At 47.9% G+C, this 16,012-nt stretch overlaps 1 protein-coding gene across 1 annotated transcript in view; it reads left to right on the top strand.

Annotated features, from left to right (window-relative positions):
- Positions 1-15,602, top strand: part of dnajc3a (DnaJ (Hsp40) homolog, subfamily C, member 3a) — a 126,081-nt gene extending 110,479 nt beyond the window's left edge. The window contains exon 12 of the mRNA XM_038817693.1: positions 14,652-15,602. Within this exon, the coding sequence (XP_038673621.1) occupies positions 14,652-14,809 (158 nt within the window). The 3' untranslated portion in view covers positions 14,810-15,602. The remainder of the gene's footprint in view (positions 1-14,651) is intronic.
- The last annotated feature ends 410 nt before the right edge of the window (positions 15,603-16,012 follow it).

The following is a 16,012-nucleotide window of genomic DNA, read 5'->3' as shown; positions in this document are numbered from 1 at the left end:
GGAGGCTAGGGCAGTTGCATGCTCCTCCTGTAGGATGTGGGTGGTGAGGGAAACCACTGCTGTCCCCGCTGAATATACCTGCGGGAAGTTTACCCAACTCCAGCTCCTCAGAGACCGTGTTAAGGTACTGGAGCTGGATGAACTTCGGATCATCCGGGAGGCAGAGGGGGTTATAGAGAAGAGTGACAGGGAGGTAGCCACACCAAAGGTACTGGACAAGAGTAGCTGGGTTACAGTCAGGGGAAAGAAAACTAACAGGCAGACAGTGCAGGGATCCCTCGTGGCCGTTCCCCTTCAAAACAAGTATACCGTTTTGGATGCTGTTCAGGGGGGATGACCTACCGGGGGAAGGCCCCAGCGGCCAGGTCTCTGGCACTGAGTCTGGCTCTGGGGCTCAGAAGGGAAGGGAAGAGCATAGAAAAGCAATAGTAATAGGAGATTCAATGGTTAGGGGAATAGATAGGAGATTCTGTGGTCGCGAGCGAGACTCCCAAAAGGTATGTTGCCTCCCGGGTGCCAGGTCCAGGGATGTCTCGGATCGTGTCTTCAGGATCCTGAAGGGGGAGGGGGAGCAGCCAGAAGTCGTGGTGCACATTGGTACCAACGATGTAGGTAGGAAAAAGGGTATGGAGGTAATAAACAAGTTTAGGGAGTTAGGCTGGAAGTTAAAGGCCAGGACAGACAGAGTTGTCATCTCTGGTTTGTTGCCGGTGCCACGTGATAGCGAGGCTAGGAATAGGGAGAGAGTGCAGTTGAACACGTGGCTGCAGGAATGGTGTAGGAGGGAGGGCTTCAGGTATTTGAATAATTGGAGCGCATTCTGGGGATGGTGGGACCTGGACAAGCAGGATGGGTTGCATCTGAACCAGAGGGGCACCAATATCCTGGAGGGGAGGTTTTCTAGTACTCTTCGGGAGGGTTTAAACTAATTTGGCAGGGGAATGGGATCTGTGGTCCAGCAACTAAGGAAGATGATAGTCAGGACGCCAAAGCACGTAGTGATGCAGTGGGGAAGGTAACAATGACAAAGGAGAGTACTTGCAGGCAAGGAGATGGGTTGAAGTGTGTATACTTTAATGCAAGAAGCATCAGGAATAAGGTGGGTGAACTTAAGGCATGGATCGGTACTTGGGACTACGATGTGGTGGCCATCACGGAAACTTGGATAGAAGAGGGGTAGAAATGGTTGTTGGAGGTCCCTGGCTATAGATGTTTCAACAAGATTAGGGAGGATGGTGAAAGAGGTGGGGGGGGGGGGGGGGGGGGGGGAGGTGGTTAATTAGAGATAGTATAACAGCTGCAGAAAGGCAGTTCGAGGGGGATCTGCCTACTGAGGTAATATGGGTTGAAGTCAGAAATAGGAAAGGAGCAGTCACCTTGTTGGGAGTTTTCTATAGGTCCCTCAATAGCAGCAGAGATATGGAGGAACAGATTGGGAAACAGATTTTGGAAAGGTGCAGAAGTCATGGGTGACTTCAACTTCCCAAACATTGAGTGGAAACTCTTCAGATCAAATAGTTTGGATGGGGTAGTGTTTGTGCAGTGTGTCCAGGAAGCTTTTCTAACACAGTATGTAGATTGTCCGACCAGAGGGGAGGCCATATTGGATTTAGTACTTGGTAATGAACCAGGGCAGGTGATAGATTTGTTAGTGGGGGAGCATTTTGGAGGTAGTGACCACAATTCTGTGACTTTCACTTTAGTTATGGAGAGGGATAGATGCGTGCAACAGGGCAAGGTTTACAATTGGGGGAAGGGTAAATACAATGCTGTCAGACAAGAATTGAAGTGCAGAAGTTGGGAACATAGGCTGTCAGGGAAGGACACAAGTGAAATGTGGAACTTGTTCAAGGAACAGGTACTGCGTGTCTTTGATATGTATGTCCCTGTCAGGCAGGGAAGAGATGGTCGAGTGAGGGAACCATGGTTGACAAGAGAGGTTGAATGTCTTGTTAAGAGGAAGAAGGAGACTTATGTAAGGCTGAGGAAACAAGGTTCAGACAGGGCGCTGGAGGGATACAAGATAGCCAGGAGGGAGCTGAAGATAGGGATTAGGAGAGCTAAGAGAGGGCATGAAAAATCTTTGGCGGGTAGGATCAAGGAAAACCCCAAGGCCTTTTACACATATGTGAGAAATATGAGAATGACTAGAGCGAGGGTAGGTCCGATTAAGGACAGTAGCAGGAGATTGTGTATTGAGTCTGAAGAGATAGGAGAGGTCTTGAATAAGTATTTTTCTTCAGTATTTACAAACGAGAGGGGCCATATTGTTGGAGAGGATAGCGTGAAGCAGACTGATAAGCTTGAGGAGATACTTGTCAGGAAGGAAGATGTGTTGCGCGTTTTGAAAAACTTGAGAATGGACAAGTCCCCTGGGCCTGACGGGATATATCCAAGGATTCCACAAAAGTCCACAAAACCTGAGTCCACAAAAGATCAGCCATGATCTCATTGAATGGCGGAGCAGGCTCGAGGGGCCAGATGGCCTACTCCTGCTCCTAGTTCTTATGTTCTTATGTTCTTATTCTATGGGAAGCAATAAATGAAATTGCAGAGCCGTTGGCAATGATCTTTTCGTCCTCGCTGTCAACAGGGGTGGTACCAGAGGATTGGAGAGTGGCGAATGTCGTGCCCCTGTTCAAAAAAGGGAATAGGGGTAACCCTGGGAATTACAGGCCAGTTAGTCTTACTTCGGTGGTAGGCAAAGTAATGGAAAGGGTACTGAGGGATAGGATTTCTGAGCATCTGGAAAGGCATTGCTTGATTAGGGATGGTCAGCACGGATTTGTGAGGGGTAGGTCTTGCCTTACAAGTCTTATTGACTTCTTTGAGGAGGTGACCAAGCATGTGGATGAAGGTAAAGCAGTGGATGTAGTGTACATGGATTTTAGTAAGGCATTTGGTAAGGTTCCCCATGGTTGGCTTATGCAGGAGGAGGCATGGGATAGTGGGAAATTTGGCCAGTTGGATAACAAACTGGCTAACCGATAGAAGACAGAGAGTGGTGGTGGATGGCAAATATTCAGCCTGGAGCCCAGTTATCAGTGGCGTACCGCAGGGATCAGTTCTGGGTCCTCTGCTGTTTGTGATTTTCATTAACGACTTGGATGAGGGAGTTGAAGGGTGGGTCAGTAAATTTGCAGATGATACGAAGATTGGTGGAGTTGTGGATAGTGAGGAGGGCTGTTGTCGGCTTCAAAAAGACATAGATAGAATGCAGAGCTGGGTTGAGAAGTGGCAGATGGAGTTTAACCCTGACAAGTGTGAGGTTGTCCATTTTGGAAGGGCAAATATGAATGCGGAATACAGGGTTAATGGTAGGGTTCTTGGCAATGTGGAGGAGCAGAGAGACCTTGGGGTCTATGTTCATAGATCTTTGAAAGTTGCCACTCAAGTGGATAGAGCTGTGAAGAAGGCCTATGGTGTGCTAGCGTTCATTAGCAGAGGGATTGAATTTAAGAGCCGTGAGGTGATGATGCAGCTGTACAAAACCTTGGTCAGGCCACATTTGGAGTACTGTGTGCAGTTCTGGTCACCTCATTTTAGGAAGGATGTGGAAGCTTTGGAAAAGGTGCAAAGGAGATTTACCAGGATGTTGCCTGGAATGGAGAGTAGGTCATACGAGGAAAGGTTGAGGGTGCTAGGCCTTTTCTCATTAGAACGGAGAAGGATGAGGGGCGACTTGATAGAGGTTTATAAGATGATTAGGGGAATAGATAGAGTAGACAGTCAGAGACTTTTTCCCCGGGTGGAACACACCATTACAAGGGGACATAAATTTAAGATAAATGGTGGAAGATATAGAGGGGATGTCAGAGGTAGGTTCTTTACCCAGAGAGTAGTGGGGGCATGGAATGCACTGCCTGTGGAAGTAGTTGAGTCGGAAAAGTTAGGGACCTTCAAGCGGCTATTGGATAGGTACATGGATTAGGGTAGAATAATGGAGTTTAGGTTAACTTCTTAAGGGCAGCACGGTAGCATTGTGAATCGCACAATTGCTTCACAGCTCCAGGGTCCCCTGTTCGATTTCGACTTGGGTCGCTGTCTGTGTGGAGTCTGCACATCCTCCCCGTGACTGCGTGGGTTTCCTCCGGGTACTCCGGTTTCCTCCCACAGTCCAAAGATGTGCAGGTTGGGTGGATTGGCCATGAAAAATTGTCCAAAATTCTATGATTAACCTAGGACAAAGGTTCGGCGCAACATCGTGGGCCGAAGGGCCGGTTTCTGCTGTATTTCTCTATCTAACAGTTTACCTGCCACTGAAGTCAAGTTCACAGGTGTATAATTCCCTGGATTATCCCTGCTACCCTTCTTAAATACAGGGACAGCATTAGCAATTCTCCAGTCCTCCAGGACCTCACCCGCTGCAAAGATATTTGTTAAGGCCCCAGCTATTTCGACCCTCACTTCCCTCAGAAACCTGGGATAGATCCCATCCGGTACTGGGGACTTGTCCACCTTAATGTATTTTAGAATACCCAAAACATCCCCCTTCCGTATGACAACTTGGCCTAGAGTATTTAAACATCCATCCCTAGCCTCAACATCTGTCCTGTCTCTCTCCTTCGTGAATACCGATACAAAGTACTCATTAAGAATCTCACCCATTTCCTCTGACTCCACGCATAAATTCCCTCTTTTGTCTTTGAGTGGGCCAATCCTTTCTCTAGTTACCCACTTGCTCCTTATATACGAATAAAAGGCTTTGGGATTTTCTTTAAACCTGTTAGCCAAAGATATTTCATGACCCCTTTTAAGTCCTCTTTATTGCGCTTTTGAGATTCGTCCTCCTTTTCCTATATTCCTCCAAAGCTTCATCAGTTTTGAGTTGCCTCAATCTTATGTATGCTTCCTTTCTCATCTTAGCTAGTCTCACAATTCCACCTGTTATCCATGGTTCCCTAACCTTGCCATTTCTATCCCTCATTTTCCCAGGGACATGTCTGTCCTGCACTCTAATCAACCTTTCCTTAAAAGACTCCCACATTTCAAATGTGGATTTACCCTTAAACAGCTGCTCCCAATCCACATTTCCTAGCTCCTGCCGAATTTTGTTATACTCTGCCTTTCCCCAATTTAGCACTCTTCCTTTAGGACCACTCTCGTCCTTGTCCATGAGTATTCTAAAACTTACGGAATTGTGATCGCTATTCCCAAAGTAGTCACCGACTGAAACTTCAATCACCTGGCCGGGATCATTCCCCAATACCAGGTCCAGTATGGTCCCTTCCCGAGTTGGACTATTTACATACTGCTCTAAAAAAACTCTCCTGGATGCTCCTTACAAACTGTGCTCCATCTACGCCTCCAACACTACACGAATCCCATTCAATGTTGGGGAAGTTAAAATCTCCCATCACAGTAGCACGGTAGCATTGTGGATAGCACAATCGCTTAACAGCTCCAGGGTCCCAGGTTCGATTCCGGCCTGGGTCACTGTCTGTGCGGAGTCTGCACATCCTCCCCGTGTGTGCGTGGGTTTCCTCCGGGTGCTCCGGTTTCCTCCCACAGTCCAAAGATGTGCAGGTTAGGTGGATTGGCCATAATAAATTGCCCTTAGTGTCCAAAATTGCCGTAGTATCCAAAATTGCCCTTAGTATTGGATGGGGTTACTCGGTTATGGGGATAGGGTGGAGGTGTTAACCTTGGGTAGAGTGCTCTTTCCAGGAGCCGGTGCAGACTCGATGGGCCGAATGGCCTCCTTCTGCACTGTAAATTCTATGGTATATTGCTCCTACATTTTTCTATTATCTGTCTGCATATTTGTATCTCTACTTCATGCTCGCTTTTGGGAGGCCTGTAATAAAGTCCCAACAATGTTACTGCACCCTTCCTATTTCTTAGCTCCACCCATATTGCCTCAGTGCTCGAATCCTCCAGAGTGTCCTCCTTAATCACAGCTGTGATATCATCTCTGACCAGTAATGCAACTCCTCCACCCCTTTTACCTCCCTCTCTATGCCTCCTGAAGCATCTATACCCTGGGATATTCAGTTGCCAGTCCTGCCCTTCCCTCAACCAAGTCTCAGTAATACCAATAGTATCATATTCCCAGGTACTAATCCAAGCCCTAAATTCATCTGCCTTACCTGCTACACTTCTGGCATTAAAACAAATGCACCTCAGACCACTTGTCCCTTTGCGTTCATCATCTCTTCCCTGTCTACCCTTAGTCACATTGAGTTTATTATCTAGTACCTTTCTGGCTTTAGTTGCTGCCTCTTTACTGACCTCTAACTTCCTAATCTGGTTCCCATCCCCCTGCCACATTAATTTAAAACCTCCCCAACAGTCCGATGCATACAACCTGGCAGGTGGGTCTATGTTGGCATGGGTGCACAGGTCACACAGACAACACGGCTTGCATGGGTGGCTGCAGCCATGTGGGTCATGGCTGTGGTTGTACCATCCCCGGAGGAGGGGGTGGGTGTCACGTGTGGGGGGCAGAGGGTTTGGTGCCATGAGTACATTGCTGGGTACTCTCCCTGGCTGACTGGAGTAGGTCGTTCACCTTTGTGCGACACTGCTCACCAGTCCTTGGTGTCACTGTGATGGCACTGACGGCCCACCGCGATGGCACTGACGGCCACACCCACCTCCCTCCACAGAAGCCGGGCCAAGTTGGTTAGTCCCTTGAGGGTGTCCTGGACCGTCTCCTGGTCGTGGTCCATAAACCGGGGCGCTGCCCGGCGTGGCGCCATCTTGCTCTGTCGGCAGTCTGTGCGCTCGCGTCGCCTTGTGTGCGCCGCCTCTGACGCTCCTCTACGGCCGTGCTTCCCGCCACTCCCCTGCGCTTCCCGCCACGCCCCTGCGCTTCCCGCCACGCCCCTGCGCTTCCCGCCACGCCCCCACTAGCTCCCGGGTGGACCGGAGAATGGGGCCCCGAAACGACCTTTGACGCTGACATCAATTCTTAGCCGATATGTGGGAGAATCCCACCCCTTAAATATTTTTAAACAAAACAATGTTTATTTTATGAACCCAGTTAACATTTTATAAACATACAGTAAACAGTATGACAACAACCAACACAAATAATCCCCACAGATGCAATACTCTGTAGGTAACCCTTAATACCTTTCCTAACAACATCCATAAGTCAAAATACCCTTTTTAACAAAGACAGCAGGTTTGAATTCTCTACAGAAAGCACTTATCACTTTTAAATTATCAAGTGATCTGAAGACATTCTTTAACATGCAGAGAGAGATCAAAATACACCTTGTTTGAATGCAGCTCCCAACTGAAAACTAAACTAAAAACTCAGCTACAAAACAGCTTCCAGCTCAAAACGAAAGTAAAAGCTCAGAAACACAGCTCCACTCCACCCACATAATGACATTACTGCAGCTATTTGATAAACACCCATTTCTTTAAGGGACCCTCGCATGGCACCTCCTCTTCCCACCCCCCCCCCCCGAAAAAAACCCCATCAATTTCAAGATGGTTTCATTTTTCACTTTTTCACTTTCCTTTAAGAAATATGGACAGTAAATATACTTTTTTTGTTTAGCAAAACAAAACATGCAAACATTTATAATAATATAGTCCATTTTAGTTCTTCTTCCTCCACTGAACCTGCTTCTGTTCATCACATTCGTGACAAAGCATCAGCCATCCCGTTTTCCCGTCCTGCCACATGTATGATTTTTAAATGAAATGGCTGTAACCATAAACTCCATCGACAGTCTGGCATTGTTATTCCGGAATCGCTCCAAAAAACGTCAATGGATTGTGATCAGTATATATAATTGTTTCAGACGAATTGCTGGTAATATAAATCTGAAAATGTTGCAAAGCCAGCACCAAGCTCAAAGTCTCCTTCTCAATCGTTAAATACTTCTGGTGCTTATTTAGTTTCTTCAAAAGATAACCAATAGGCTGCTCTAGTCCATCGTCTTGTAAGAGCACCGCACCTACGCCCACATCACTCGCATCAACAGCCACTTTGAATGGTTTTGTGTAATTTGGGATGCCTAACACAGGAGCAGTGGTTAACACAGCCTTCAGGCCGTCAAATGCCTGGTGACACTCTGCTGTCCACTGGAATTTGTCACGGTTCTTTAGCAAGTCTGTCAGTGGAGCGACCACACTGCTAAAATTCAGCACAAATTTCCAGTAAAATCCACTCATGCCAAGAAATCGCATTATTTCCCTTTGTCGAGGGTATCGGAAACTCCCCAATAACTTTTATTTTCACATCCCGTGGGACCATTCGACCCTGTCCAATTGCATGGCCAAGGAAGGTGACTTGGGCTTTTCCAAATTCACTTTTGGCTAGGTTTGCCACCAAACCCATTTCCTGAAGTCGATTGAATAATTCCATCAGATGCTTCAAACGTTCTGTCCATGTCTGGCTGAAAATTACCATATTGTTGATGTATACCGCACAATTGGGTAATCCGGTGGGGCAGCTGCAGAGGGCATGGGGAGGGTGCATATGAGTATTGGGAGAAGGGAATCTTGTGTCGGCCAACCAGTTGTGGCATCAGGCAGTGTCGAGGGATATTTTGCAGGTAAGAGGGAGATGATGCCGGAACAGGACCTTCTCCTTCATGCTGTACCTACGGAAATAAACAGTCACTACTCTTGGCAGCCTTGGTATAGGCCTCCACGACCTATGAGTCCGATCCACTCGTATTGAGAGGGATCGTTCTCCGGCATCTGTTTGGGTACACTGAGGGAGAGCGGAGGGTGGGGCTGAGTGTTTGCTAGTGGTACGTGATAGTGAGTGGGGTGCTGGATGTCGGTGGTGTTAAATGTGTATGCGCTGAATTGGGATAAGGCTGGGTTTGGAAAGAGGTTACTGGGGGAAATTTTGAACTTAGATTCTCACCAACTGATTATGGGAGGGGATTTTAATGTGTTATGGAGCCGAAGTTGGACAGGTCAAGCCCCAAGTCGATGGGAAGTCGAGCAAAGCGAAAGAGCTGGGAGAGTTTATGGGAAGGATGGGGATGGTGGATCCATGGAGGTTCAGGAACACAGGAGCAAGGGAATATTGCTTCTCGCATGTGTATCGGGTCTACGTGTGGTAAGTCGGGCAGTGCTGATGGGGATGGTAGGAGTGGAATATGCGGGAATTGTGATCTCGGCTCATGCGCCGCATGTGAGGTTAGTTTGTGACAGGTGCAAAGGCTGGGGTGGAGGTTGGATTTGGGACTTCTGGCAGATGAGACGTCTTGTGAGAGGCGAGCGTGGCGATTAAGAACTATATGGAGCTTAATCACAATGATGAGGTGTTCTCGTTTTGGGAGGCTTTGAAGGTGGTGGTCGAAGGTAAGATTATTTTGTTTAAGGCTCATAGGGATAGGAGGAGGGAGGAGCACAGGCGGCTAGTAGAAGAGATAGTTAAGGTAAATAGAGGCTACTCAGCAGTCCCGATGAAGCAGTTGGCGGTAAGGAAGATGTTGCAGGGGTAGTTTGATTGGTTGAAGACAGACAATCCGAGGGGGCATGGGGAGGGTGCATATGAATATTGGGAGAAGGGAATCTTGTGTTGACCAACCAGTTGCGGCATCAGGCATATTTTGAAGGTAAGAGGGAGATGATGTTGGAGCTGGAAAAGGTAAATAAGGTGTTCAAGGCGTTCTATGACAAGACTGAGCTGATTGGAGAGGCAGGGGATATGGAATGGTTCCTGGACGGGTTGCAGGAGGGAAGAGGCATCCACTGGAGGCCAGAATGAGCTTGATTCAGTTCAAAGTGGTGCACAGGGTACACATGACTCTGGCTAGGATGAGTAGGTTCTTCCATGGGTGTGAGAAGTGCGGGCAGCCAACGAATCATGCTCCCATGTTTTGTGGCTGTGACAAGTTGGAGAATTTTTGGGAGGCAGTTTTCAGGACATTCAGGATAGTGGGGACGGAGGTTAAGCTGTAAGGGAGGCTGCTGGAGGCAAGGAAGGAGGCCAATGTCGTGGCTTTGATCGCCTGGTGAAGAATCCTTTGAACTGAAGGTCAGATGTGCCACCAGGGATGTATGACTTTCTCCAGCCTAAGACGATTACGTTTGTTCTGCGGGGGCCCCCACACAGCAATGTACCCCAAACAAACCACACCAGTGAACCTCATTCTCCCACTAACGATGATCAATTCTTAAGTGCAAAATGAAAGGCCACCACCTTGGGTGGGACCTTCGATTGATCCCCCACTGTAATTTTTACCTTCCCGAGGTGCAGCAACCCCAAGTCACTTAGACACGCTGCGCCACAAGGTGATGTCGCCTGTCTGCAGCTCAGTAGAATTTGCCTCTGAGCAATCAACGAGACAAATGGCAGAGCACCTGCCCCTGTACCAGTCCTCAACTCTGGCCGATCTAGTCTAGTGATCGGGTTCTAAATCAATATTTAGGATTGACTATATGGTGCCCAAAACACCCAAAAACCCACCAATTTGGGACCAGAACATGTGCATGTGATTTGCAGGTCCTCTCGAACACCGCTCACACCTACCCTCAACCCCGTCAGAAAATAGACTCATTCTGGCCTTGGTGAGGTGAGCCCGGAACGCCACCTTGAGCTGAATCAAACTCAACCTTGTGCCGGATGATGTAGCTTCACTCTGCGGAGGACTCGCTCCACACCTCTAAGGATCCCTGCTCCTCCTCCCATCTGACCTTCACATCTTTTATCGGGGCCTGCTCCTCCCCCAAGATCCATCCATATATCCTGAAATGTGCTGCCCTCCTCTGACCCTGTGCAGGAAAGAATCCTCTCAAATAAACTAGACGGTAGTGTTATCGGGAATGTCCTACAAACAAAATTCCATACCTGGAAGTATCTAAATAGATCTTCCACCACCACCTCTGCTTTCTCCTTCAGCTTCACCAAGATGGTGAACTGCCCCTCCAGAAAGAAATCCTCTCCTTTCCCCTCCTTTTCCATCCCCCAAATGCAGCATCTAATCTTGCCGGCTCAAACAAATTATTTTTGCACATAGGGGCCAATCTTGACACTGTCCAAAGCTTAAAATGCTGTCTGAGTGTGTCTTCAAAACTGAGACAACTACCAGGTTTGATGAATATTTCACTGCCACTAACGGAAGACATGCCTTCACCAGTGCCTCCAAGCTGGATCCACTGCACGACCACGACTACCACCGACTAGGACTCCTCCAGCTTCCATGACCACCCTCCCGGCAGTGGTGAGCGCGGGCTGATCTGGGGTCCCTGCAGCCAGGCCATCCTTCATACCATTCTGATAGATCTCTGAGGCAGGTTGAAACATTGTGAACAGGTGTTTATTGTGAAACGATGAACATTTATGCCCTTGCCCCTAACGCTTTGTGCTGCACCCATGCCAACTTAGCTGGCGTCTATCTTTCTGGCTTCTGGGCTTGCGTCTAGGTGGATCCCCAGGCAATACATCAGACGTGGAGGCAGCCTGTTAAGGTTCCCGCCCTGTGACCTATACCCCCTTTGCCGACCATTTTCTGGAGCAACTGGGCCTGGCTGCTGCTTGAGTGATGCAGGTGGCATGGTGCTGCCTGCAGCCCATCAAGTGTGCCCGGAACAGGAGGGCAGAGTCAGAGGTGCTGTGGTGTTCCAGCACCACCCCTGCGAGAGTCACCGCACGAGCCTCATCACCACCTCCTTCTCCCTCGGTGCCCGATTGCCCCTGGGCAACTCCTTGGGACGGGGGTGCAAACGGAGCTAACCCCTGAAGCTTCCCTGCCACCTGGCACTGCCTGTCCTGAGAGCCCCTCTCGTCTTGACCAGGTTCTCAGTACTCACTGCCATGGAGCACAGGGAGTGGACCATCTCCCTCTGGGTCTGTGCTACCTCCCTCTGGGTCTTGTGCTACCTCCCTCTGGGTCTTGTGCTACCTCCCTCTGGGTCTTGTGCTACCTCCCTCTGGGTCTTGTGCTACTTCCCTCTGGGTCTGTGCCACCTCCCTCTGGAGCATGGTTCATGGTTGGTTGGCACTGCCTCCTGCCCCTGCAGGCGGTTGGACTCCTCCAACTGCACCTGCAGGTGCTGGATGGTTGCTGACAACCCCCCATCATGAAGTCCCTCGCTCTGTGACCGCATCTCCACTATAAACCTTTTCCAGAAGCCTGTCTGGATAGTAGCTAGTCCCTTGGCGAGGGCCATCCTCCAACCGGCTGCCCCCTTGCGGGTTCCTACCTCCACTTGCTGTACCGCAGCATGAGTGGTTGCATCAGATAGTGCCTCAGGAGCCTCTGCTAAAGTGTGCCACTGAAGTGAGTGTCTCTGGGATGGTGGAGGGTGTTGAAGTTGTGACAGGAAGTCTGCCTCGCTGCTGTCCGCTTGGTTGGGATCGGGGTCATCAGTAGGGCCCACTTCGTCACCAGGTGATTCTGCAAGATATGACGCGTGACTGGATCATGCTTTGGGGAATGGGTGATTCATCGACTCTCTACAGTCCAGGAGGAGGCCATTCAGCCTATCAGGCCTGCAATGGCCCTCCAAAGGAGCGCCAACCTCCCTCCCCAAGACCCACGCCTCAGCCCTAACCCCACCTAACCTTTTATTTTGCGGACACAAAGTGGCAGTTTAGCATGGCCAATCCACCTAACCTTACACATCTTTGGACTGTGGGTGGAAACTGGAGCACCCAAAAGAAACACACGCAGACACTGAAAGAACTGAGAGAATGTGCAAACTCCACACAGTCACCCAAGGCCGGAATTGAACCTGGGTTCCTGGCATGGTGAGGCAGCAGTGCGTGCCACTGTGGTGTGAAGTGTGGAGTGCTGACACATGTACCATGGGGAACTGCAACTCAGCGGGGTCTCACTTGCTCACCATTGCCGACTTCTGCCTCAGCGACCTGCCCTCTTTCTGAGCCCACCAACCAGGTCCAGTGCCTGCTGCTCCACCACAGTGAGGTGCTGAAGATCTGGTGGTCCTCTTCCGGCATCTCTCCCAGCGGGACGGCGGAGGCAGATAGACAAAGTGCACAGTGTTAGGCAGTCGGATACATGTAGTGTACGAGTGGGTAGCTGGTGGCCTTTGTGGCTGGGGCATCTGGCCATGGTGGCCGGTATGGGTCGTGGCATGTGGTGCGGAGTGCGCACACTGCCAGCGGGTAGGCATCCGGTCACCCTCTGGGTGGTGGGGTGGGTTATGGGTGTGTGGTACGGTGGGGTTGATGTCAGGGACACAGTTCTGCCTATTCACCCTGGCGGTGCGGACCAGCAAGGTCTCCAGCTCCATGTCCGCAAACCGGGATGCCGCTTTCCATGCTGCCATCTTGTTTGGGGATTGGAGTGCTATTATGCGGCTGCAGCTTGTCAGCCTCTCGAGTGTCAATCCCGACCACGGAGTATCAGACACACTTTTCATTGGAATCGCTCGTGTTCCATGTGCCGTTGGTGCTAGCCCATTAAAGGTTGATGTGTTGCTCCGGGACCGGTGCCATTTCTGCTGTCGTAAAAGTTCACTGGTTCTGTCCCGGCATCAGAAGTTTGTCTCTGAAACGGAGAATCCCGCCCCATGTTTCACAGAGGACAGACTGCTTTTGGATTTCAATATTGGAATAGAGTATAATTTCAAAATTTGATACCAAACTTGAAATAGCGGGAAATGAGTGTCAAATCAACTACAAAAAGACATGGCTGTTAGACAAGTCTTAATCATACAACTCTAAAGAATGTGAAGAGAAAGAGGGACCTTGTAGTGCATGCGTTAGATCTTTGAAGAAAGGGCATTTGAGTAATTAGCAGAGGATATGAGATCTAAATAGAGGTATTGAGAGCAAAAGCAAGGAAGTTATATTCGATCAGGGCAGCACGGTAGCATTGTGGATAGCACAAATGCTTCACAGCTCCAGGGCCCCAGGTTCGATTCCGGCTTGGGTCACTGTCTGTGCGGAGTCTGTACATCCTCCCCGTGTGTGCGTGGGTTTCCTCCGGGTGCTCCGGTTTCCTCCCACAGTCAAAAGATGTGCAGGTTAGGTGGATTGGCCATGCTAAATTGCCCTCAGTATCCAAAATTGCCCTTAGTGTTCGGTGGGGTTACTGGGTTATGGGGATAGGGTGGAGCTGTTGACCTTGGGTGGGTGCTGTTTCCAAGAGCCGGTGCAGACTCGATGGGCCGAATGGCCTCCTTCTGCACTGTAAAATCTATGATATCTTCATAAAGCTCTGGATAGGTTACAATCAGAGTATTGCATCCAGTTTTGGTCTTGCACCTCCATGAATCAAGTTAAAATCCGAAAGGATGCAGAAGAGATTTACCAGAATGTTCCCAGGTATGAGGCAATTCAGCTACAAGATTAGACTGGAGAAAGCAAAGATGATTGATGGAAGATTTGGGTAAAGATGTGCACAATTATGGTGGGTTTAGACAAGGTAGAAAAAGAACAGTCCTGTCAATTTATTGCACAAGGATTAGGGAACATGGATTGGGAGAATGTGAGGAAAGCCCTTTGTACCCAGCAAATACCTGGAACTTGCTGCTAATGAGGATGCTGGGAGCAGAGAATATCTATGAATTCAGAAGGAAATTGGATAGGGGAGGGGGGGGGGGGGCGACGGGGTTAATGGGATAGAGTGGAGTTCTGGAACTAATTGTCGATCAAATTGACTGACCTGGCATGGACGTTTAATGGGCTGAATAGCCATTTTCTGTGTCAAAAAGATACCATGACCCTAGAGCTAATATTTTTGTGTTTTTTTTCATTATAGAAATGAGGAAGAAATTTGATTCAGGCGAGGATCCCCTGGATCCAGAAAATCAACAGGGCGGAGGTGGTCATCACTTTCACAGATCCTGGAACCAATGGCAAGGGTTCAATCCTTTCAGCTCAGGAGGACCTTTTAATTTTAAGTTCCACTTTAACTAAGTTTGAGTATTGGCCTACTCATTTCTATAAAGACTTCATAGAACAGAAATGTTGAATGTGATGCCAGAAACCACGTCAAAGTTTTAAACAGCGTAACGCTCTTTTTCAGCCAAAAATGTTCAGAAGTAGTATTTTTCACACACAAAGGACAGTTTTGAAATATTTTCCGTAAAAATATAATGCAATGTACACTTATAATAAAAGAAAATTGCCTTTATAAAATGTGATCCCATTGAAAATAATTTATTTCCCCCAAATATTGTCTTAATTTATACAGGTGATTTGAAAGCCCTTGGCTTTGAAGATAAAAGAGGAAATATGATGCAGTTAAATGGCAATTTTGTAATTGGTCCAAGCGCTCTTTGAATAATGTTAGAATGAGAGCAATTTAGCGGCATGCAATGGCACTTGTTCTACTCCATGTTATATTGTGGAATTGTTTCAAATTCACGGAAGTCAACTTGTAGTACTTCAAAATATTCTAGTATTCATCCCTACATGGAATGTCTTTTAGGTACATTGAAGTCCCATTCACTATTTGATCTAATTTAATCCTCCTTGTAATTTGTTAACGTGTAAGGAGACGAGAATGGTTTAATACTTGTATACAAGAGAATAGGATTATTTCTTTATAACATATCATCTGGATATACTCTCCAGTGGAACCTTTTTTTATAATTTTGGGAGAAAGTTGGGCAATTTTAATATTTGAAATGGTGTTTATGCTGTAATTCTATATAGTGTTCAATCTTTACTTGCATATTATATTTGTTACCGGTAAATGCCATCATCAGAGTTCTCAGAATTGTGCCTATTTCTTTGAGTGTTGCTAAAAAGTCTAAACTTTTTGTCTTGCACACATTAGAACCCTTCGTATGAAAACCAATATCAGGGGAAAAATAACTGAGTGCTAATTGGTTGGCAAGTGTTGCCATGGAAATTGCATCAGTTGATGGTGACTGACCTTTGACTGTGAAGTGTTGTTTGAAATTTAAACCAGGCATTGTCTAGGGGGGTGGATCAATTAATTTTATGTGGCTGAAATGGGCTTAAATTGTTGTTTCCTCCTTTTTATATTCATATTATTGTGGTCCTGCTGAGTACTAAAAACTTTGACATATCTAATTTCTGAACAACACTTAAAAGTTCTGTACTACCAAACGAAAAATGAATTTATCTGAACTTTACCACTAAATGTTAGAA

This window comes from Scyliorhinus canicula, chromosome 14 (assembly GCF_902713615.1).
Source record: "Scyliorhinus canicula chromosome 14, sScyCan1.1, whole genome shotgun sequence".
NCBI lineage: Eukaryota > Metazoa > Chordata > Chondrichthyes > Carcharhiniformes > Scyliorhinidae > Scyliorhinus > Scyliorhinus canicula.
The sequence above is the reverse complement of the archived record's forward strand: the minus strand, read 5'-3'. Positions and strand labels throughout refer to the sequence as shown.